We start from the raw sequence: 24,623 nt of genomic DNA on the forward strand, positions 1-24,623 counted from the left end.
ACGCTCACTCCCGAACTCGTGCAGAGTCGCCCGCGGGAGGAGCCATGAGAAGGTGACCAGATGTGCCCCCTCAGCTCTGGAGCGCCCGTGCCAGGTGGAGCAAGGCGCGCAGGAATTCCCCTCCTTGGTTTAGCTGCGGTCGAAGAAGACTTGACGGTGAGCGGCTAAGGAGAGATGGTGCCACTGGGACAAAAGGCTGAGGCTGGAAGAGGTGATGGGAGCAACGAGAAAGCAAATGCTGAGCTCACTCTGGCAACGGAGAAGGCGCGTCCTTCCCACCTTCCAGTCCTTCAGCATTCCAGGTTCACTACTCAGTCTTCATTATATGTCCTCCCCATAGGATGTCCTGCACCTGCTGGAGTATTTTTGTACTTTTGCAAACTTTGGGGGCAAATAACCTTCCTCTTGGGTGTGAATGGTGTCACTCTGGCTACATGAGGACCCACCCTTGGAGAAGGGGGCACACTGTTGGCACAGGTCTCTCTCTTCCACGATCACCCTATAGCCCCTTAAATGCACTGCTTATAAAGCCAGCAAGTTCCGGGGAAGCGTTTGCATTATCCCAGTCTTCTCCAACCGGTTGTCTTGAAGAGGATTCTGGACTACGATGCTCCGGGGGCTGCTGGGAGCTGTAGTCCAAAACTTACACAGGGGCGCCAGGTGGTTGAAAACCGCTGATCAGGCAAGGGCTCCTTAATATTCTCTCCTATTGCCCCACCACCACACGCCTGCTGCCACTCTAGGCAGGAGTCTCGCTGATTCTGCTTCTCAACTTCCTAGTGAAATGTACATTTTCTGAGGGGGATTTTTTTTTTGGGGGGTGCTGTTTTGTTTTGGACTTTGTTGTTTCTGGATATAGGAGTTGTCCTAACAATTCACGAAGGGTCGCACCTCTTGCTTGGCAAGCAGAGAGTTCTAGGTTCGATCCCAGGCGTTCCCAAGTAGGGCTGTGAGAGACCCTTGCCTGAAATCCGAGAGAGCTATGCCGAGAATGTCACAATACTGAGCTAAATGGACCAGTGTTCTGATTGATAAATGAAAGCCTCTTGTGTTCCTACTTAATTCAGCCCTTTATTTGGAGCCATGAGGACTAGCATCTTACCACTGCTTTTAAGCAAAGGGCTGTAGCTCAGGGGTAGAGCGTCTGCTTTGCACACAGAAGGTTCCTGGTTCAATCCCCAAGGGCATCTCCAAGCAGGGCTGGATGAGACTCCTACCTGTAAACCTAGAGAGCTGCTGCCAACCAGTGCCGGCAATACTGAGCTAAATTTATTGACTGCGTTTATACCCCATATTTTTCTCTATGGAGTTCAAGGTGGCTTGCATTATTCCACCCCCTCCTTATTTTAATCCCCACAACAACCTCGTGAGCAGGTTAGGCTGAAAAGTGAGCGACTGGACCAAGCAGCTTTGTGGTAGAGTCGGGATTTGAACTCTAGTCTCCCAGGCCCTAATTCGACACTGTAACAACCAGTACAACCACATTGGCTCAGTTGCCTGACCCAGTAAAAGGCAGCTCCATGTGTCAGCAATGCACATTGTCCAGTCAACTTAAGACAGGAATCTGGGCATGTTCAAATCCGACTTTGTGACATGTGGCCGGCAGTACTGTAACCTTTGGCAGATGTGTGCACACACTGGTGTCTACCCTGGTCTTTTAGTAGCAATTAACCTTTCCTATAGGGTTTCCTTTGAAGCTAGCAATAAGGATTTTTTTTTTAATGAAGGGAAATGTCTAAGCTTCCATGTTACCTAATCTGTTCCTCAACTCAGACATTGCAATTATATTACCCAATTCCTAACAGGGACAATTTTATGATCTTAAGGAGGTCTGCCTGGAAATCAAAACTGCAACAATTGTGTGTGTGTGTGTATTTGCTTCCCACTTTTAGGTTTTCTGGGGCTTGTTTCATGTGAAGATAAATTATGTTGGCTGAGGAAATTAAGGATGCTTTCCTCCCAACATCGGTTTTCATAAAGACTGAAAGATCAAGAAGCAAAATAGTTTTAGCACCCATGAGAACTTGCCCCATTTGTGAACGTTAACAGGATGGTTTCTGCAAACAAAGAAGGCCTCTCATTAACAGAAAGTGTGAAAGTACTATTTTCTCTGACCTGTGCAGCCTGGGTGACTTGGAACATCTTTAGAAATGCAGTTATAATCAAATTAAACATTATGAATTATTGGTTGAGAAACATTCTTGCAAGTATTTTGCCAAAAGTCACTAGCAACTTGACCATTGTATTGTTTTCATTAAAAAGGTTGCAGTGGTATAGACGTTCAGTTTGATAAGGGAGATGCTAATTATTTCTGTAAATGTGCTACTAAGGAATATTTGTGTTTTGACGGGAGATCTTTTGATCAGTTGCTGTTGTGTTTACTTGTAATGTTCATATTTATGCCAGATGCAGAGACATCCAACCAGAAAACCTCCATTAAAATAAATTGTAAGAGAAATGTGACATCTGATTACTAAGCCTCTTTGCTTGCCTAACTATGGTTTCCCCCATTCATGAAAATCAGGGGTGGCAGCATACAATCAAAGGGGTCGGTTTATTCTGGAGAATCTGGGCCAGGGACCAGGAATGGTTAACTTCATAATAAGTTGGCACCATGGTATTGCATTAATAAAGTGAAGAAAGTAGTTTTTTCCCCTAGATACTACTCTTTGTTCATTTAGCCCTGTATTGTCTATTCTGGCTGGTAATAGCTTTCCATTAGTTACCACCTGACCCTTTTAACTGAAAAAGCCAGAGTTTATAAACAAGAACCCTGCTGGATCAGGCATGGGAAGCCTGCAGCAGAAACTAAATGTTCTCCTCTCTTTTAAAATCTTTTAAACAAATGACTCCCTGCAAGTAGGAAATCAGTATCACCTAAAGTCTCCGTCTGAGCATTTCTGTTTGCAAGACATGGGGGTTTTTTTTGGGGGGGGGAGTATTTTGGTTGTGGTGGTTTCAACCTATGGGAATACAGTAGAGAGAGTTTACTGCCACAAGGTACTGAGATAATGTGTAAGCGTGATGCCAGCTCCCTAAAAAAAGGTAAACCACCCTGGGCAACCTTTCCAAAAAAAAAAAGGTCAACAGCTTTGGGGGCGCCGGACGGATCTTTGCACTCCGGCGCCGCATATGCTTAAGACGGCCCTGCTCACACAGTCACAACAGCAACCTGGTTGGGCGCTAGGAAAAGCAGCAGCAAAAGGGGAGTTCAAACCCCACCAAGCCTGGAGCGGGGAAGCGCCGCCGCCGCCGCTCAACATCTGCAGGGAGTTTCGCAACGGGAACCAAAGGAAAAGCGACTGCTGGGACTCGAGCCACCACCTGGCTTGTCGTCGTTGCTTTACTTTCCGGGCGGGAAGACAGGAGGGCTGATCATTTTGCTGGAGTCTGGGCTGCTTAGCGTCGCCCCAGGAAAAGTTTGCTCGGGAGGAGGGGAGCCGCGCGGAATTCAAGCGCGCGCGCTTCCGTGCCTCGCGCAGCGCAACTTTGCGCGGAAAAGTCCCCAGAGAAACGAGTGAAAACACCACTGCCGGGCACTTCGAAGGCGCCTTTTCCACCCTCCCCGCCCCGTTTGCTGCTTCGTTTCCCCCCGGGGGTCGAGAGAGGGGCGCAACCACCCCGCAACTCTCTCCCCTCAGGCTCCACCTTCTCGGGAAAGGAGCAGCTGCCCCCTTTCCTTTCGCTCTTCCCTACACAAAACTTTGTCTCCCGGCAACTGCGCGGGCGGCGTCACTTCCTCTCCCTTGCAGGCCAGCCGGCGGTGGGCGAGAAAAGGACGAGGGCTCGCTCTTCTGTCTCTGCGGGGCAGCTGCTCCGTGCGGGGACCAGCCCGGCTCCCTCGCGGCCGGAGGAAGGGCAAGCCCGGGGGGAGGGCCACGTGGGGCCGCCGGAGGAGGGCGGACGGGGGGGATGCAGCATGGCCGCGGTGGCGCTGCCCGAGTCGGTTTCCAGTAGCCATGGCGGCGGCGTGGGGAGCCTGGAAGGCGGTGCGGGCACCGGAGGCGCCAGCAGCAACAGCAGCCGGCATGAGAAGAGCCTGGGGCTGCTCACCACCAAGTTCGTGTCCCTCCTGCAGGAGGCCAAGGACGGCGTGCTCGACCTGAAAGCGGTGAGGGGGAGATGGGGGGCTTCGGTCCAGGCGCTGCGGGTGGGATCCGGGCGCTGAGGGAGGAGCGTGCATGTGTGTGTGTGAGAGTGAGACACACACACACACACACACACACACACACACACACACACACAACGTGGGGTGCGATGGCCCTTAATATTCTGAGGGATCCAGCGGGAGGATCTCTCTCTCTCTTTTTTTAAAAATAATATTTATTAAAGTTTCAAAAAAGTTACAAAAATGTGAAAAAAAAGATAAAAAGAAAGGAAAAAAAAGAAGAAACAGAGAATACAAAATACAGAAAAATAAGAACAATTAAAAACATTTCCATCTTTCCATGTCTTGTCTTTCATTTACTTATTTCCCTGACCTCCTCACACCTCCCTTTTTTGTATTCTAGTTCAATTAAATATTTCAGCAAATCCTTTCCAGCTTGGTTTTTATCCTAATAGTTTATCTTAATGTACTATAATTTTACATTCTCGTCTTTCAGCAGTTAAAAAATCAATTTTTACCTAATCTTTTATATCATTTCTGCTAATACCACATTACTTCATTCCAACATCCTTCTAACATTCCTGAATTTTACAATGTTTCTGTAGATAGACTTTAAATTTTCCCCAATCTTCTTCCACCAACTCTTCACCTTGGTCTCGGATTCTGCCAGTCATCTCCGCCAGTTCCATATAGTCCATCACTTTCATCTGCCATTTTTCCCGGGTGGGTATCTCTCGACTGGGATCTGGTGAGGGGGAAAGTTCCATGTTGGGAGTAGGCACCTTTTTAATAACTCACCCCTTTTCTGCAGGCTTTGGCGTATGTGGTTTTGCTTTTGCCCCCCTGCCCTGGGTGCGTTTAGCGGTTTAGGACTCGGTTGCTTCAAATTGATGCTCTGTTTCCTCCTAGTTGCCAGCGCCTGAACACGCTTCTAGGTTGCCCCAACCTAGAATTATAAAGTTGGAAGAGACCACGAGGGTCCTCTAGTCCAACCCCCTGCAATTCAGGAACCTTTTTGCCAACGTGGGTCTCGATTCCACGACCCTCAGGTTAAGAGTCTACCTGACTTCTGTAAAGAAGCTGTGGGCAGTAGGAGTAGCCCCTGCTCTTTTCTCCCACCCTCTCTTACCTCCACAGACAAAGGTGCACAATAAGTTTTTTTTGTGGCTGAGTACGGATTTGAACTCTAGTCTTAAGTCCAGTCCTGAAAACAGCTGCACTTGCTCATCCTACAGCTTGTCCCTTAAAAACTTGTATTTGCCCAATATGTGCTCTTTATCCCATTGTGCACAGAAGCCTGCTTATGTCGAGCCAAGCTGGTGGAAATGTTGGGGAATTGACCCTTCCTGTGTTCTTGAAACATGTGGAGGGAAGCTTTTAATGTTTAATAGAATATTTTATTTTAATATTTTGTTGGAAGCCGCCCAGAGTGGCTGGGGAAACCCAGCCAGATGGGTGGGGTATAAATAATAAATTCTATTATTATTATTATTAACTCTGTATAGAGCACCCTCTTCCCTTTATATATCCTAGGGAAGGTTTTAAGTAGAAGTAACTTCTGAACTTTTATAGCATATCTGGATTGGAGAGACGTATGGCTGGTGGGGCTTTTTAGAAGGAGTTGGATTCATTGAGCTTGTTTTTTAGGGTGAGTAGGAGAAACGGAAGTGTAGCTCAGCAGTAGAGTTCATTGGTATTGCATACTGAGGAACAATCAAAACCAGAAGGGCTATAGAGTGAATCCCTTGGAGAAGTGTGGCTTGAATCCTGCTTTCTTCTATAATCTAAGTGGGGAACTTGCAGAATCTTATGTGAAGCAGGTAGTCCTAACTATGGGAAGCCACTGTAATTTACACTGGCTTGTTAGGCCAAAGGGACGCGGGTGGCGCTGTGGGTTAAACCACAGAGCCTAGGACTTGCCGATCAGAAGGTCGGCAGTTCGAATCCCCGCGATGGGGTGATCTCCCGTTGCTTGGTCCCTGCTCCTGCCAACCTTGCAGTTCGAAAGCACATCAAAGTGCAAGTAGATAAATAGGTACCGCTCTGGCGGGAAGGTAAATGGCGTTTCCGTGTGCTACTCTGGTTCGCCAGAAGCAGCTTAGTCATGCTGGCCACATGACCCGGAAGCTGTATGCCAGCTCCCTCAGCCAATAAAGCGAGATGAGCGCCGCAACCCCAGAGTCGGCCACGACTGGACCTAATGGTCAGGGGTCAACGTAAAGTTGTGCCAGATCCAACCCCTTTCGAGAGCCCGACTACTGCCACCTGAGCTGGCCCCAGCCTGCCAGAGGACCAAACAAAATAGATTTTGACTCACACCACCCATTTTGCCAGTGTAAGTTCCGCCAGGTTGCCAAGTCACGTGACTGAGCTGAACAGAGTTAGGATCCAGTTTAAGTATCCTCTGGCCGATCCCACCACCAGGAAGCCAGTTCTGGGGGACTTGCATTGGCCAAGCCATATTGAGCAAGTTACCCCAGCATATCTTCTGCTAAGCCAGGATTGGGGATATACGCCATAGCCTGGCTGAGACCGAGATCTGCCACATCTTTTCTCTCTCATCCTGATGCGATGATTATGTATTTTGTGTTTTTATATTGTGATTTTATCCTGTGAACCACCCTGAGACCTGCAGGTATAGGGCAGTGTACAAATTTAATCATTAATAATAACAATAATTGTGGCAAAAAATGAAGCGCTTTTTTTGAGAGAGATTTTGAGGGGTTTTAATTGAACCGCTAATAGGGGAATTGTGATCAACTGGCACCAGGCCTGGAATTGGACACGGGTTCAAATTCCTATTTAGTTCTCCATTCCATTGACGGCCCATGGCAAACTGCCACCTATTTCTGTGAGGATAACAATGATCTCTTTCCCAGAACCGTTGAGCAAATATACAAGGCAAAGATTGTAAAACATTTAAAACTGCTATTAAACTATTAGCAACCTCCGCCGAGGTGAGTTGCAATAAATTGTGTAGTTGCTCCAGAGTTCTGGTAAACTTGCTACTCCTTATTTTATTTGTCCCCTATAACAAAAGGTCTGTAATCCACTTAATTAAAAACAGATTCAGGTTCAACAATAACCCCCGCCCCTATACACATACAGAAACAGCAATATGCAAACTTATGCAGGCTTGCCCAGAAATAAGCTCCAGCTAGTTCTTTTAAGCTTGTGTTCAAGTAAACTTGCCTGGGATCAACCTACCAGAATAATTTTGCTAGCGAAGTAGATTGGTTCTTTGCTCTTGCATTACATAATGAAGGTTATTTTCAATAATTCAGCTGACATTTGTATTCAGCTGGGTAAAGTAAACGCAACTATAATTATACTCCAACAAAGGGCAGATTCATACACTTGCCCAAATAAAGTTCCTTTTTTCGTGACAGAATAGCATGCATGTTCACCTTCTTCCATCGATCACTCAGCATAAAGGGCATGTAACATGAGCGCTCCTTATATTTACCTAAAGGGATGGATCTAGTCTAAGTTAGATGTACTGAAGATTTCAGTGGGATTTAAATTTAGCTAACTTCATCGGAGCCAATGGAATGTACATGCCTTCCCCTTTAAAAAGGGGGATAGGGGAAGGGATATATTATGTAGGGGTTTACATGTGTGCAAGATGAGGGGGTCTTGTGCATCCACTCCACCTTGGGGAAATAAATGATCTTTGAGTGTACAAACTAGGTCTTAGGTGCACATTGCCACATTAAGATTCCATCTTCCCTCCAATTAAAGCAGGAATGAGGAATGTTTTTCAACCCAAGAGCTGAAGTTCCTTATGGGGAACATTGCAAAAAGGCTTGTATCAGAAGTGGATGGACCAGAGGCAAAAGTGGGAAGTGCAATAAATGTAACTCTTAGCTTTGTACAGTAGGTTTCATTCCAACTATGCAAAAGTCTGGTTTCTCTGCACACATCCCTCCAGCGGAGCTGGACTGATGGAAAGCGGAATGTTAATTTTGTGGTTAGGATTGTGTCTTTAGTATTGAATGATCAAATATAAGCATGGATTTGGAGAGGAAGCCCTTAATTGGTGGTTAGGGGACGCAGGTAGCACTGTGGTCTAAACCACTGAGCCTCTTGGGCTTGCCGATCAGAAGGTTGGCGGTTTGAATCCATGCAACAGTGGTGAGCTCCCATTGCTCTGTCCCAGCTTCTGCCAACCTAGCAGTTCGAAAGCACACCAGTGCAAGTCGATAAATAGGTGCCGCTGCAGCGGGAAGGTAAACGGCGTTTCCGTGCGCTCTGGTACTCAGCACAATGTCCCGTTGCGCCAGAAGCAGTTTAGTCATACTGGCCACATGACCCGAAAAGCTGTCTGTGGACAAACGCTGGCTCCTTCGGCCTGAAAAGCGAGATGAGTGCCGCACCCCATAGTCGCCTTTGACTGGATTTAACTGTCCAGGAGTCCTTTACCTTCACCTTAATTGATGGTTGTAGGTTGGATCAAAGTAACAGCTTCTTTGCTGGTAGATGTGGATGAAAAAGCTACAGTTGAAAAACGTGTTTTTCATTGTTGCCAAAAAGTGTGTATGTATATATGTGGGTTAATGAACAACTGGATTAGGGGGTGAAGCAAAATAGGGGTCTTTCACAAAAAAAATATTAAAGTGAAATTTGTCTCTGGTGGAATATGAGCAGGGGGTGGAAGTTTCAGGCAGCTTGATCCTTAAAGAATTTACATTGGTAAGAGTACTGGACCCATGCCAATGCAAAAATTTGAGGCTCAGAGCTTAGGCTGCTAATCACGTTGGCTGTTACTTGCAGGTTAAATTTTACTCTTTATGCTATTGCTTTCAGCAACAGTTCAACAACATAGTTTTCTAGAGCATACCTCTTGAGCATCCCTGATTTTTCCCCTTTTTACCTCATTACTTCTTTTACTCAAAAGGTCCATGATTTCATTTGTTTGGTGGTGTTCGTTACTGAGGTTCAATCTTAACCATTGCCATTATATTTTGGAATGATAGCAAAGCCCATAATAACACTGCTCTTCCATAAGTGACATTAAGAAGTTTATCTTCCTTTGATACAATGCATTGTCATCCTACTCCCTTCCACAAATCTTGTTCCCATATTTAGAAATGAAATGGCAGATTATTCCTTTACATCCTGCTCAAGGAAAGCATGTTGTCTTTTCAGCCCCACTTTGCATTTCCCTTGTTCTCATGCATGGCTAATTCTGAAAGAACTCATTCCCATGTGTGGAATTCTGTGGACATGTTTTAAGGAGGTCATTCTTTTAGGCATTTTGTTTGAAGGTTACTGTCCCTGTCCAAGAGTCGGAGAGGGTGGTCTAACGCATCTAATGGCGCATCTGTGACTGTGGCAGGTTGAAGATTTACCCTTTTAGGCTTGTGATTAATATTCTCTAGGAGGCTTGTACAGCTTTACTGAAGCTGTCTAATGAGCCTCCCCTTTTGCCCTTCATCTGCATAAATTATTCTTTATCTTACCAGGCTGCCGACACACTTGCTGTAAGACAAAAAAGGCGGATCTACGACATCACCAATGTTTTGGAAGGGATAGATCTCATAGAAAAAAAGTCAAAAAACAGCATCCAGTGGAAGTAAGATAACTGATTTTTAATTTTCTTACATAGAAATACAGATTGCTGTTTTCCTTCACAGATGAATGTTATAATTGTTAGGTATTTATGTAACGAAAACAAGGTATATATGTAAAGAAAACAATGTATGTCAGCAATACCAGCTTTTGTATTCTCTGCAGACACTAGTCTCCAGGCAGTTGTTTGTCAGGACCTGGAAGTATATTTTGCCACAAATGCAAACCCTTTCGTCAGGCAACAGAGGCTCCACAGTTCAGCAGAAAATTACACATGAAAACCCCCAAAAAGAGATGCATTGTCTCTCTTGTGCGCAACCTTTGAAAGTCTCCCTACTCATATCATACAGAATCAAAATGCAATTTAAACTTAATTGATATTACACTGTTTATAGAATTAATTTTTTTGCTGCTATGATATCTTTTCTACTTTTGCCTTTTTGTTACTCATTTACAGTAGCATTGAATTTTTTTGCTCTCTCTTAAGAGGTGTAGGTGCTGGTTGCAATACGAAGGAAGTCGTAGATAGACTGAGGTACCTTGAAGCAGAAATTGAAGAATTGGAGCTAAAAGAAAAGGAGCTGGATCAGCAGAAACTGTGGTTACAGCAAAGCATAAAAAATGTCAAGGAAGATTCCACAAATAAATGATATCCTTTGAAACATGCTGTGTAATTCTTGCAGATGGAATTATTGCTACTATGCCTCGGTGAAACACAGAAAATGGAGATGGAATAAGTGATGGGCATTTTCTCAAATGGGAGTTTTGAGGGGTTTGACAACAGTTGATACTAATTTTCTGTCTGGCTATTCAAAATGAGTTGTGGGGACATAGACCCTTAGTGGATTAATAAGGGAAGTGCCATCAGGAGGCAAAATGGCATACATGGCCAACTAAGGACAAAATTATGTTGGTAGCTTAGCATTAGCTACCAATTTGATCCTATTCAATGTTTACACAGAAGTCTCGTGTTCACAGGTGCTGTTTCAAGAATGGAAAGCATTCTCATACAAGGCAGTGCTTCCTTTTTCATTTACTCCCCCATTGCTGCAGCCCTCTGTACCATATTGCATCTTGGTCCAGATCCTCCCTCATCCTTTTTTGGGCAGCAGTGAATTGGGTGACTTGTCTGAACAGAATTTTTTTCCATTCATGCAACAGCACCTTTGGATTCAGGCTAATGGGACTTTTTAATACCCGAGATATAAAATGGGCAGAGGCTGTTCTTTGCTAAACAGCTTTCTTACAATCAAATGGTATATGAATTTTGTTTAATAATTAAAATGAATGTGTTTTTAGCTCTGCAATTTCAGTCATTAGTCCAGGGTATGACAGGCAAAATATTGAAACAGAACTACCTAACTAGCCTGGTAAATTTCCTAAAACGTACTTGAAAAAGGTCAGCAGTATCATGTTATTTTGAAACTTTCCTTGACACAGACCACTTTTTCATACATCACTCATGAAGACATTTGTGACTGCTTCAACGGTAAGTTGCTGAGAAGTTTGACATGTTTGTTAAATGGTGTCAGGAGAAAACCCAGTTGTGTTCACGATATGATCCCCTTTTCAGTTAGTGCTAAAGTTCATCACATAGCATTCGTTTAAAATAGTGTTTGAGTTAGCTTTCTGTTTTTCAGAACTGATTTTCAGAGACAGGATATACCTTTATTCCAAAAGAAATCCTCCAAACGCCTTAGCAGAAGGCCAGTTCTTTCACTTTCTGCTAGGGGTGAGGAACTTGTGGCTCTCCAGATGCGAGTTTATAAGGCAGTAGCATCATCCCTAATTATTAGCCATGCTGGCTGTGGTTTATGAGAGTTGCAGCTTCACAACACCTGGAGAGCTGCATATTCTCTGCCCCTGCTTTATGTAGACCTGGACTTCAGCTACAATCCTAAAACACGAGAAAGTAAGCCCTATGTGAATACAGTGGCCCTTAATTTCAGAGTAAATGTGCTAAAGCAAAGACAGCACCAGATTTTTGCGTGTGAAAGGAGTGGGAAAATAAAGCTGGTAGAATATGGGGAAGTGAAATGGCAGTTTAGGATCACTTAAGACTTTCTTCCATTAAAAACATGATTTCTCTTTATACAGTGTAGCCCTCCTGTATTGCTTTTTTCACACTGAAATATAGCATATCTTATTTGATCATATAAACCTCTGCAAGTAGGCTGAATTCTATTTTGTATATTTATTCTGACATGTTTTCATGACCCATTGGCCATGTCCTTCAGGCAGTTCAAAACAAAACAAAACCGCCCTGTATACTATCCAGGAATGTGTGTGCATGCATTCAGCTAACATGTGACAATTACTCCACAATCAGGGGATACACTACTAGCAATTCAGGCTCCTTCTGGCACACAGTTAGAAGTTCCTGTACCTCATGTGGTATGTATAAACAGCTCTTTTAATCTGTGTGGTTAGCAAATATTAATAATATTTTTTTTTAAAAAAAAGGTTTTGGACCCAAGTAGTGTATATGTTCTAACTGGGGCTTGTGCTTACATAATAAATTTGCTAAATTAATAACATAGAATAGTATACCTAGTTTGTGTTCTGTTAATTTTTTATGTTTCTTTGAAACATGCAGCATTCATCACTTCAACTATTAAATTACTGATAGTTATTTATGATGAGCCTGAGTGAAACATACTTATATAATAGAGGTTTGGGTTTTTTTTAGAATTTCCAGGAGGAGATACTTGCTCCACATTTTCAGTTTCAAGTTTCCTTTGCTGCTAGGAAAAGTCATACAAATAGCTTTTTGTCACAGTTGGAAGGAGGAAATTGACCGCTATTCCAAATGATTGTTCACATCCTGATCCAAGAGAGAATTAGTGAGTGGTACCATCTAAATTTCCAATGAACCCAGAACATTACCTTCTGAATGGTTTGAATTTGGCACTATTTGAAGCCATGACTTTGCCTGTCCCACACCTGATGTCGTACGACACCAGGAGAAGGATAGGTGCTTGCAGCTTGGCTCAAATGACTTCATGCGCCAAATGGGAAGCTCTGGCGGGCCTGGTTAGGCTCGGGGGCCAGAGGTTTCGCATCACTAGTATAAAGCAAAAGCTTTATCACTACAGGCAGCAGCAACATTCACTGAAATTTTGATGCAGTTCTGAGACAGGATGCGCGTTCAGTGTGCAACAGCTTGACCATGTGAAGATATGTTGGGTTATGATGTAGATTAGAGGTGAGGAGGTGTACTTGTGTACTTGTATCGTCATTCTTTATGATTTCAACTTCTCAACTAGCACATTCTCATCTGTTCAGTACACAGCTTTCACCTGCATTTTTTTTTTACTTGTCCAGTTGTTGTTTTTTTACTTCAGTCCAGTTTGGCTTAATTGCTAAGCCTACTGCCATAAAGGATGGTGACTTTACCTTTTAACTTTGCTTCCTTTCTAAAGAGACAAAGCAAATACCAGATCAATCTGAAGAGTCATTCGGGGCCTATCCATGTGCTGCTTATAAACAAAGAGTCCAGTTCCTCAAAGCCAGTGGTTTTTCCGGTACCTCCTCCAGATGACCTCATACAACCTCCATCTCAGTTGCCAGCTCCATTGACTTCCCCTAAAGTGAATGTAGATCCTCAGAAGTTGGAGTCTAGAGATCCTCCTCATCAGGGTCAATCCCTTCCACGGATACCACCAGTCACAGATATATCAGCAGGTAGTGATTTCCCCTTTTCTCAATTAGCAGCAAATTAAAAATATAAAGGGGGGGGGCAGGTTGAGCTAAGGATTTGTGGGTGGAAGACAATGCTTACATGTGAGTGTTCTAAAATCTAGCAGCAAAACCCATGTATTAAGAATTAGTTAGACATATTTTTGCTATTCCCATTAGCATCACTAAAAGCAAGTGCATGCCAATATTAAAATGTGAGCTTGTTTGTGCCTGTATCAGAAATGTTGTGTTCCAGAAATTTGCGTTGCACTAATACTGTTGATTTCTAATGTGAACTTTCCCACCCTGTAGACATCAGTTTGCAGGAGAGCCAGACTCCTGAAACTCTGTATGCTGGCATTCCAGATTCGGAGCTGTATAACAGCCTTATAGCAGAAACTACACCTAGCTCAAATACCTGCCAGTCCTTCCTTCCGCTGGACGTAAACAGTATTCTGAAGCCGAATGCGTTTGACATCGCAAAGATGGATGAGCCTGGAGGTAAATTACATACTTCGTTTGATTATAACTTTGAAGGGGGGGAGGACAGTTGCTGGTGTCCTGAAGCGTAAAACAGGAAAAGAAAGCAGCCCAGTGCTATTTGGTGACAATGTTGAGCTGTGGGATTTTTATTTTTTTACTGTCTTAACATGGGCTGTATTTCGGGGAGAGTATCTTTGCTTTTGTAGTTGTTTTGTGAGGTGCTGAAGCAGATGTTCAAAAGGTTTTGGTGGAAATGGTATGGGATGATAAGAGTTGTAATCCAGAGTATATGGAGGGCACCAGTTTGGGGAAGGCTGACTGTACATAAAAACTAAGCATGTTTTATTATGAAAATACTATAAAGGAGTACTTGATTGTCTCCTAGCTACCCCTCCAGGGTAGGCTAAACAGGAGGTGTGCATGGTAGTTTACAAAATACTCTTCATAACTGACCTGGCATTTTGTTTTGTAATTTTCTGAATCCTGTAACTTGAGAATCATGCTGGGTGTTAAGCCAATCTGTATTTCCATTTCACTAGAGATACCAAAGAGTAGACTATAGTGGGAGCTCTACTTATGTTCACCTTCGGTTACGGATCCTTCGGGATACGTACGCAGCAAACCCGGAAGTATTTTTCCAGGTTTCGCTGTGCACGCATGCGCAGAAGTGGCACTTCCAGTTGTGAATTCCTTGGGATCCAACCAGAGCTCCAGAACGGATCCTGTTCGCAACCGGAGGTACCACTGTACATGAAATATTAAAAGACCATGGAAAATTTCAGGAGCCTTAAATACCTGTAGCTAGCTAACTCGTTTAATTGACTAACCGCACATGCCAACTGGAAATATAAAAGCCTCATAACGTTTTTTAGCCAATTTGATCTTATTGTCTATGTGGATAGCCACGAATTTGCTTTTTGTGTTCATAGGAATAATTAACAGCGATATCATTGATGAATTGATGTCCTCTGATGGTAAGTTTATGTTCTCATTGTCTCATCCTTCTTTACAAAGTGTGGTGTCTCTGCTTCACTAGTTAACAGTTCCCTGCAAATGCCAGCTCAGCATCCCTTTGCTAGAGTTTTAGGTGGACATATACTTGAAGCAGTTAGATTTCATGATTCTTTTACCCTGTTCGAGTTTAGAGCATGTGGGCATTCTGCTGCCTGCAGTTAACAAAGCAGTGAGTTTCCCTAACTTTAGTACGTATGCCCTCCTCCAATCTTTCATTATAAACAATGCTGGGGTGACACTACTGGGACACTCCTTAGGAATGCAAGAAATATGTGAACAAAGTCAAACAAATTATCGTTTTTATTTCCATTTGCCTGTGCAAAACTCCTAACAAAATAAGGAAAGGGTGGAAGACTGCAGTTTGCTTTTAAAATGATTTCTGCCCACAATTTTAACCACAGCCCTCTTTAGGGTCCAAAGTATATTTTATACTGTAGTTCCCACTTTCTTAAATATGTAGCATCATCAACACAATCCTCTGTGTGTTTACTCAGAAGTAAGTCCTGCTGATTTCAATGGGGTTTACTGTCTGAAAAGTTTGCATAAGAGTGTAGCTTTAGATTGTGTTGTTCATATGACACATTCTAGAATAATTTGTTGGATGAGTAATATAGCAAGTTGAATGGCACTACTCAGAAACACTAAGATTTACATTGAGTACATCAGACCAGCAAACAGCTGGGAGATTAGCTCACTGAAAACACCAGGCAACCACCCATAGCCTCCAGATTTTAATATCAATTCCAGACTCCCAGGATTCATCAGGGTTAATTGAAACAGCATCCCTTTATTGCAGACTCTGAATGAGCAGATCACCCATTGTACTAATCTAATTGAGTGTGTTTTCATAATAATGGCAGGGGAACCTATAGCTGACAGCCTTTCCCACTTGCAAATTGTTACCTGTGAATTATTGCAACATGCTGTTTGCAGAATTATTCAGCAGCTTACCCACCAGCCTTCAAAGGTCAGGATGGTATGCTTGAGTTTCTCACTTTAGCCTGAGATAAATTATGACTTTCTCACAATCACCCAATAAATCTGGTTTCCTACACTCTAAGAGTGTCATCTGTTCTGCAAGGATGAAGTTGGATCATCATAAATTGTTGCATGAGCAGTCTACAAACATGTACATTTGAAACAGACTTTTACTCCTCCAGTTTTACTCCTCCTCTTGCTAGCAGTTTCCCCCTGTCCAAAGCTTCATTTTGTTTTACACTTCACACATGGGATTGAATCCTGACTAGCACACTGGTTGAACTTGAGGCCTATTGGAATTAGTGAGGCTAAAATTTAACAATTTTAGTCAAGATTCGACCCATGATGCCCCTGTGCCAATACTGGAAGATTGTTGAACATGAATCTCAAACTAAACTCACCAGGAGAATGTCCCTTATGAAATGCTTCAGCAGACTCTGCCTGAGTTTTCTTTTTGCACAATCCAAAAAGTGTCATGTTCCAACACTAATAATTGCCAGTGGTGCATGAACTGCATTGCAAAATAAATCTTTGCTCTGCCAAATTGTGTACAAGGAGTCTGTACCAGCAGCATGCATGGTCCAAGCTTTCCCCACAAATTTCTCAAATGCCATATATAGTGTTTTTCCCTTTTGAATTTGCCCATGAATTAGGAGGATGTGGGGGCTTTCCACCACCAAATCAGCTTTAGGTTGTCCCACTATCCCCTATAATAATTAAGCTTCCTTTTGGATTAAGTTTTCTCTCAAACAAAGATGTTTCTGATCTTTAGCATCTTGGTGAAATGGTTTTGCACTTCAGCTGTAAATAAAAAATAAATGTTCTCAGTCATAACTTTTTTTCCGAATGAAGCAAGCAAATTCAACAACCGCTTTCTTTGTAACCTTGTTGCATAACGTTAACAAGCCAACAAAGAAATTTTAATTTTATAATTGTGGTTGATAGGCTTTTTTTAAAAATGGTTGCTTCACTTCAGTGCACTTGCTGTTTCAGAGGCCCACAATTTTAGCCCACCTGTTCAGAAAAATGACTTGGCCCCCTTCTATATGTGCACCATATGGATGGGAGTCTTCATCTTAAATAACTCGTGCAACGTCTCTGCTGTTGCCTGAAGACCATTGCATCTCATGTCTTTTTTATTCCATCAGAGGCGTTCCAGTTGCTTTTTCCAAATTGTATAAGCTGGTTGTGAGCTGTCCCTTCCGCTTCATACCTGAGGGGGTAGGGAAAATACAATTTAACACTTCTACATTTTCAGTACAGTAAATGTAGTGCGCCTTAACAGCCTTCTGGGATGTTGGGTGAATGTGGCAGCAATGATAATGGTTTTGGAGGCCGGGAGAATAATAATGCCAATTCAGAACTAGGCATCAGGATAGTTATGTGTTCATTTGCAAAGGACTGGTACTGTAGCTGTGTGACACAAACTGTGCTTAAATTGATATTTCTTTTCCCCTATGCAGTCTTCCCCCTCTTACGGCTCTCTCCTACTCCTGGAGATGACTACAACTTCAACCTGGATGATAACGAAGGAGTCTGTGACCTCTTTGATGTGCAGATACTGAACTACTAGATTTGATGCAGCCAGATTGCCTCATCTACCTCTAACGATATAATATTGTAGACTTAATTTCATAACACAAGTATTTAAAATAATGAATGTAAAACTTCTGTAGTTCACCAACGCTGGGTGTACATTCTTCCTTGTACTTCATTATTTTGATCAACTTATAAACTCAGTAAAACAGAAGCTTCCTTTTACTGCAGGGCAGGGAATGGTGTTCCTAGAGATGTTACAGTAGCTTAATACAGTTACTTGAAAGCCCCAGTTCTTTTTAATTTGTTCTTTAGGAACCAAAGTTTCATAAGCCCAACTCTGCTTCCTGTACAACTCCAGACTGCTGTGCTTTATACACCTGGAAATCCTCTACAATCATTCCAAAATTCTGACCTTTTATGTCTTAAAACTTCCACTGCCAATTGTAGAATGAAGGGCATTAACTAGTTTATGCTACATTGTTTCAGTGAACACTTTTGTGGAGTGCCTTTTTAATTAGCACTTTATTTTGTTCTCTGTTTTTTACTTCTGACATTCCACATTCCTAGATTTAGGAAAGCACTATTTGTAGTTTGTATTAAAAGAGTGCCAATGCTTGTATATTAACAAGATTTTAAAAATAAAACTATACAAAGAGTTGCTTTTTGCCGATTTATCAGGGGGTGCAAATATTGATGTAATACGTACTATTTGGTGCTACAATTGGGACAGCAAGTCAGTAGCAGTATCCACATTGGCTGGTTCACCTTCCATAGCTTTTGGAATCTGATCAGGGAAACACACATGCTCAGCGATTTGGGTCCAGTGTCCATGTATAATTTAAGAAAACGCTTATAACCACCAACTTATTGAAAACAAGCCTAAATGCAGCATAGTAACACAACAAAATATAATATAATAACAATGCCAAATGAAAGAGTAAAAGGGGATATTTGGAACCAAACATATAGGAACAGATTTCCATGCCAAAATCAAATGCAATAAATTAATATCACAAAGTTCCAAGTAACACAATGGGTTTACATTCCCCTTATAGCTCTAGTACACTGTGAAAAGAGGCTTTACTTTATTTTTGTATAATGCAAAAGAATTACCTGAAAGCTCTTTGGAGAGTCTGATGAAATGGCTTTGGACAATTGCTTAACTTCTTTCTGTACTTCTGTAAATACCTTATTCACCATGTTAACCTTTTCATCGTTCACAATATTAATCTTTGGGGGGAAAGAAAACAAATTTTATGCTTTTGTATTTCAAGATCAACCTAAAAGCATTTTCTGTGCAGTAAGCTATAGAAACTCAGTGTGTTGTGTTTTAAAATAACTTTGGAGGGTATACATGACACTAAACTACGCTAAGATTTCAAAAGTTCACCAAGGGAACCATTCTTACTTAACGGCTCAGCTTGTTCATTAGGCTGAGGCAGGGTAAAGTCTTTCAAAAATATGCAAAAATAGATTTGCACCACTCACTTCCAAGAATCAGGCTTATAGATTTTAAACATGAGAAAATTACTACAGGCATTTCCAGACTGTTGCTGTTCTTGGGGCAATTCAATCCCATTCCAGCAGATTCAGGCTGTACAATTAAAGCTGATTTGGAGCTCTGGTTAAAACAAACCCATGTTCCCAAAAGATCAGACTCTCAAGTGATGAGGAGTGACTGGAAAATGGGGGATTACGTTGCATCAAAGCGTTAGCTAATCTCTCCACAAACAAATCATTAAACAGCCAGTGTCATCTAATCTCTCAGCAAATAAATCAGGATGAATGCTCATTAAACGGGTAATCTAGAAGTGACCTGTGTCTTTATTCAGCCAAGAGAAAGTCATAGTCGTACAGCATGAGATTCTTAATCTCAGGGTTGTGGGTTTGAGCCCCATGTTGGGTAAAAGATTCCTGTATTGCAGGGGGCTGGACAAGACTGCCCTTCCAGCACTACAATTCTGTGAGTATTGTTGTTGCCTTTACATGCATATGGAGGGAGAGCTGGGTCATATTTTCTGGCCTCACTAACCTCAGTTGAAGTTATGGAGATGTTGGGTCAGCAAGCACAATCCCATTCCCCCCGCCCCTAATTCACCTTGGATTTGAAGTCAAGAATGGGGCTAGTAGACTGTCCTGTACCTTCCATCACTCAGCAATTGCATATGCCATCCTTTCTCAACTTTGGGTCTCCAGGTGTTGTTGGACTACAACTCCCATCATCCCTGGTGAGAAGGGGATGATGGGAGTCGTAGTTCAACACCTGAGGGCCCACGGTTGAGAAAGAATGGCATATGGCACTAGAGTTGTTTCCGTTTCTCATGCACACCACAGGTTGTTAAGATGTTCCTAATGAAGAATCTAAAACAATAGCAAGAAGGAATCTTCTAAAACTAACCTTTTTTAGATTTGTTGTCACTGGCTTTGCTTTCCTTTTAACCTTTGCAATTTTCTTGTTGGCCACATGGAATACATTCACCGGCTTCTGACTTTTTCCCTTGTTCTTGCCCATTGCCTAAAATATTGTTTTCAAGAGTTTAAATAATGTGTTTTGGCTGCTGTAGTAAGCAATAATACTTAAAAGCTCATTGAATCTTTCATGCAAATAAGGCTGCAGTTTTACACACTAATGTGGGAAGAAGTCCCATTAAAGCAACTGAAATGAAGCTATAAACCCAGATTCCTGGCTATTCAAGTGCTATGACACATAATAGCCACAATTCAACCCAGAATTCAAGTGCACACTTAAGTCAAGTGTATTAAGATTGTAAGCAACAAGTTTAAAGGGCCAGCAGGGTGCAACCAGTAATCTGAATCAGTCAGTACAGCTTCATAGCAGAGCAACAGACCACCTCTCCCCATATGAACCAACTCAGATCTTGCGAACATGATCTGAACTGTAGCCTAACAACATCTGGAGAACCAGGGTCGCACCCATCCCTTCTATAAAGGAGCACTAGAAGAAAAATGAGTTATATCCTCTCCAGAACTGTGTGCCCTTTCCCACGCACAGCCATAAAATGTCCAGTTGCACTGGCAGTCCTCTAGCACAGCCTTTTCCAGCCCTGAGGCCCCAATCTACAATTCCCATCAGCCCCAGCCAGCATGCCCAATGGTCAAAGATCTTGGGAATGGTAGTCCAACATCTGAGAAACTACAACACATCAAGGGAAGTAGGGCTGCATACGGGAGAAGAAGAAAATCTCCCCAATAAGAGTTCTCGGCTGGTTGGAGCTGTAAACAGGAGCACTCCTCTTAGGCCCTGAGGATACACTGCAACATTACATTGACAAGGAGAGTCTGATGGGTCGGGCCAAAGGCCCATCCAGTCCAGCAGACTGTTATCCCAGAGGCCGCGCAGATGTCCTCAGGAAAACCTCAAGCAGGACCAGTGCCAGCTTTACGTATAAACTAAACAAGCTATTGCTTAGGGGGCCCCTCTCTTGCGCCCACCCCCCAAAAATTCACTATTAATATACTTCCTCTTAATTGTATTTCAGTTCAATAATGACTTTGATAACATACATATTCTGTTGTGTGCAAATGACTTTAGATACCTATTAGGTGGTCCATAAATTACCACATAGCATATATTCAATGCAAAAAACAGCGACAATTTGTTGTTGACAAAGGACAGCTGGACATATAAAGGGCCCCATTACCTTCAGTAGCTTAAAGGTAAAGGGACCCCTGACCATTAGGTCCAGTCATGGCCGACTCTGGGGTTGCGGCGCTCATCTCGCTTTACTGGCCGAGGGAGCCAGTGTACAGCTTCCGGGTCATGTGGCCAGCATGACTAAGCTGCTTCTGGGGAGCCAGAGCAGCACACGGAAACACCATTTACCTTCCCGCCGGAGCGGTACCTATTGATCTACTTGCACTTTGAGGTGCTTTCGAACTGCTAGGTTGGCAGAAGCAGGGACCGAGAAGTGGGAGGTCACCCCGTCGCGGGGATTCGAACCGCCGACCTTCTGATCGGCAAGCAAGCCCTAGGCTCTGTGGTTTAACCCTCAGCGCCACATCAAACCTAAATCCGGTCCTGAGCAGGACCCGGTGAGCGCAAGAGCCCCTCTGCCCTCCTCCGGTTCCCAGCCATTGGCATGTAGGCGCATTGCTGCTTCCGTCCTTGAAGGGAGAGCACAGCCATCGGGGGTAAAGAGCCATTAACAGCGTCGCCCTCCACAAATTTGCCCAACAAAACCTGGTGGCCATCACTGCCTCCTGCGGGGGGCAAAGTTCCGCAGTTGCACTCTGCGCCGCTTATATACCTCGCTTACACGAGGGTAAAACACGGGTACACCCTTAAGTCCGAGCCCACGCTTCCCCCCCCACCCCGCTCTTCCCACGGCTTTACCTTCTTTGCACGCACAGCCAACACCTTGCCAACTCGTCCGGCTTCCAGGCTCTGCCCTTGCCTACTGCACCACGTGCGGCGGCGCCTGACGTCATCCGAAAGCGACAGGGAGTTCCCCAGCTACATGCCCGGGCCAGAAGTTGTGTGTCTGCGGAGAGCTCCCCTGGGTGGCGCAATCTTTGCCTGTGCCCGCCTGGAGGAAACTTGCAGGGTTGTGTGTGTGCGCTGCGGTTTGATTAGATCTTAGCCACTAACTTCTGTTTCTACCTGATTTTATATTACATATGCACACAGTCAGCCTTCCCTGCCCGTTGAGCATATTCAGTTTTCATTGGGTTGTTTTGGCGCTTACTGAAAGGGGATTTGCTTGGTATTTGGAATATTTTCGCAAGGGCTCCCTCAAGCCAGCTGACACCACTCTCTTGTGGCTTTCACTGCATAAGCAGCAACACTCAGTGTCTGAACACTGGAAGTAGAGGCAATTATGCTTGACAAATAAGGGTGGAAAGCTGTATATTCTGCAGACGATCACATATTTTTGGGAATCTCAGTTTTAAAATGGCATTGTTGGGGAAAACCTGCCTAGGCACTTTGGAAAACATAACCCAAATTGCAATATTAGCACCAAACTGAAGGTGGCAATGCGCTCTTAAATTTAATATATTTAAAAACACACGATGAAAGTTGCTGGATCACATTAAACCGCATTTGAAGCACATTTCCACCTCACCCAAAGAATTCTGGACTCTAGTTTACTCCTCACAGAGTTACAGACTACAGTGGCCAGAATTCTTTGAGGAGTGAAATGTGCTTCGAATGGGCTTAAAAGCTGTATTGTGTGCACAAGTCTGGCATCCTGTTTCAGCCAGTGGCCAATCACAAGCTTACAAGTAAAGCATGAAGGCAATATAGTGGTACCTCGGGTTAAGAACTTAATTCGTTCTGGAGGTCCGTTCTTAACCTGAAACTGTTCTTAATCTGAAGTACCACTCTAGCTAATGGGGCTTCCCGCTGCTGCCACACTGCCGGAGCACAATTTCTGTTCTCATCCTGAAGCTAAGATCTTAACCCGAGGTACTATTTCTGGGTTAACGGAGTCTGTAACCTGAAGCGTCTGTAACCTGAAGCATCTGTAACTCGAGGTACCACTGTAGTCTACTCTATCCTCACTGCAGTTCCCTAAAAACTGGTGTTTGGGGGTACAAATAGAGGTTCCCTTTAGCTCACACAGTTTGTTTAAGGTCTATTCCACACATGCTGTAGAATAAGGATCAGGAACATAGGAACCTGCCTTATACTGAACAGACCATTGGTCCATCTATCTTAGAATCGTCTACACTGACTAGCAGTGGCTGTCCAGGATTTCAGATAAAGAGATGTGACGTGTGCACTGGATGTATGCATACATGCCTGCACACTCATGTGCTGTTCAAAATGCCACATGGATGCACCTTTAAGAAGCAATCACCTTGCCCGGAACTGCTGCAGACAATGCTAAAGAAGTCATAGAAAAGAAGAGAAATGGCTTGTGTTCAGCTTGCCTGGACCTCTGCTGAACAGCACATGGGTCAGCCCAGAGTTCTGTCTTCTTTTTGTGTGACATATTGACCGCAATTACGTACTTTTCCATTCTATTCCCTTTCAGATTGGGGTATTATGCAGTTCTCTTATAGCTCAGAACAGAATTCTGGATGCATTCATCCAGAAGTTTGGTTATTAAGAGGTATTTCATTCTTTTGCCAATCATCGAAGCTAAGAATTTGTTACAACAACAAAACTACTGAAATAAGTAAGTGCCTGAGTGCACAGAGAATTGCACTACCTTCAAGTGCATACTAGTTTTAAAGTTCTGACAGAACGAACTTGCCAGTACAGCACATTTTGTGATAAGACATAGCATTCTTATAGCCCTTGCATTGCTTTATTCCTACAACAATTCTGAAAGGTAGGACAAAAAAGATTATTACCCACATATTGTGGATAAGAGAAAACTGAGGCTGAGAGGCTCGTGAGTTTTTGGCAAGAGGTGAGATTTGAACTGAATCACAATTCTGTTTCTTAGCCACTGTGCTGTTCTGACTCACTTTATGACAGCACATTATTATGGAGGCAAAACCTTAGAGGGGAAAACTCACATAGTTTTGAAATAGCTGAAGATCAGTGTGTTCTATTTCAGAGGTACTACACACTCTTACATTAGCAATTCAGTGGTTTTCTGAAGGCTTTTTGCTCAACACCAGTTTACCAGTGCAGCCGTAGTTGCAACAGGTTTTTCATTATATGGGCTGGGGAAAGGGGAATCGCTTATCTCCCCGGCCAGTATTCTTTGCACTATCTCCTTGTTCTCACATATCCCTTTTGTGCTCATTCTCAACAAGCATCTCTCTCTTGCTGCCTTGGGAGCAGATAAACCAAGAGACGGCACTGAACAATTTGCCATTCGTGTTCATTTCTTGCCTACACAATGCATGCCAGCGGCTCTACAAGAGCTATTCCACTGTGTAGTGCAGCTGCTTTGTCTCTGTCCCTTTGTCGTCCTAACTGTAAAGGGGGTTGACAGGAGAGGAAGATATTCTAGATAGATGGGCTTGCCTTTCAAATAGCAGGTTAGGACTGGATGATCTTCCTGTGATTTCTACTGAATGTTTTCCATCCAGATCCGGAAAACCTGCCATGGCATGCATGTAATGAGCACATTTCACATAGTAAGGATTATCACCTTACATGTACAATAGCATGTACAAAATCCAGCTTCCCCCAACCTGGTGCCCTTCCCAGTCAGTCTGGTCCAAAATCCCTGAAGGACAGCAGGTTGGGAGAAAACTATACTAAATATACTAAACATGATAAGCTTGCTCAGTTCAGAAAAATTAAAACACAACAGCTACCTAAGAAATA

At 43.3% G+C, this 24,623-nt stretch overlaps 2 protein-coding genes across 2 annotated transcripts; one reads left to right on the forward strand and one right to left on the reverse strand.

The window, feature by feature from the left end:
- Positions 1-3,523: 3,523 nt before the first annotated feature.
- E2F5 (E2F transcription factor 5) lies at positions 3,524-18,027 on the forward strand. Its single transcript, XM_083623384.1, has 9 exons — positions 3,524-4,111; positions 9,574-9,683; positions 10,167-10,328; positions 11,125-11,168; positions 12,009-12,073; positions 13,102-13,363; positions 13,670-13,858; positions 14,770-14,814; positions 17,296-18,027. The coding sequence occupies exons 1-9, from the start codon at positions 3,920-3,922 to the stop codon at positions 17,403-17,405; spliced, it is 1,179 nt and encodes a 392-aa protein (XP_083479510.1). The 5' UTR covers positions 3,524-3,919; the 3' UTR covers positions 17,406-18,027.
- RBIS (ribosomal biogenesis factor) lies at positions 15,137-24,459 on the reverse strand. Its single transcript, XM_083623497.1, has 5 exons — positions 21,726-24,459; positions 19,770-19,886; positions 18,485-18,601; positions 18,078-18,155; positions 15,137-17,045 (listed from the first exon to the last, which is right to left on the reverse strand). The coding sequence occupies exons 2-4, from the start codon at positions 19,881-19,883 to the stop codon at positions 18,087-18,089; spliced, it is 300 nt and encodes a 99-aa protein (XP_083479623.1). The 5' UTR covers positions 19,884-19,886; positions 21,726-24,459; the 3' UTR covers positions 15,137-17,045; positions 18,078-18,086.
- Positions 24,460-24,623: the final 164 nt, after the last annotated feature.

The sequence above is a fragment of the Podarcis filfolensis genome, assembly GCF_964270895.1.
Source record: "Podarcis filfolensis genome assembly, chromosome: 7".
Classification (NCBI taxonomy): Eukaryota; Metazoa; Chordata; class Lepidosauria; order Squamata; family Lacertidae; genus Podarcis; species Podarcis filfolensis.

What these genes read in the sequence shown, in the direction of transcription:
- E2F5 (XM_083623384.1), top strand. Translation starts at nt 3,920, where the DNA reads ATGGCCGCGGTGGCGCTGCCCGAGTCGGTTTCCAGTAGCCATGGCGGC. An exon ending in AAAAACAGCATCCAGTGGAA is followed by an intron (nt 9,684 to 10,166) that starts GTAAGATAACTG and finishes CTCTCTCTTAAG; the next exon opens with AGGTGTAGGTGCTGGTTGCA. An exon ending in TGAATTGATGTCCTCTGATG is followed by an intron (nt 14,815 to 17,295) that starts GTAAGTTTATGT and finishes TCCCCTATGCAG; the next exon opens with TCTTCCCCCTCTTACGGCTC.
- RBIS (XM_083623497.1), bottom strand. Translation starts at nt 19,883, where the DNA reads ATGGGCAAGAACAAGGGAAAAAGTCAGAAGCCGGTGAATGTATTCCAT. An exon ending in TGACAACAAATCTAAAAAAG is followed by an intron (nt 18,602 to 19,769) that starts GTTAGTTTTAGA and finishes TTCCCCCCAAAG; the next exon opens with ATTAATATTGTGAACGATGA. An exon ending in ACTCTCCAAAGAGCTTTCAG is followed by an intron (nt 18,156 to 18,484) that starts GTAATTCTTTTG and finishes TTCCCTGATCAG; the next exon opens with ATTCCAAAAGCTATGGAAGG.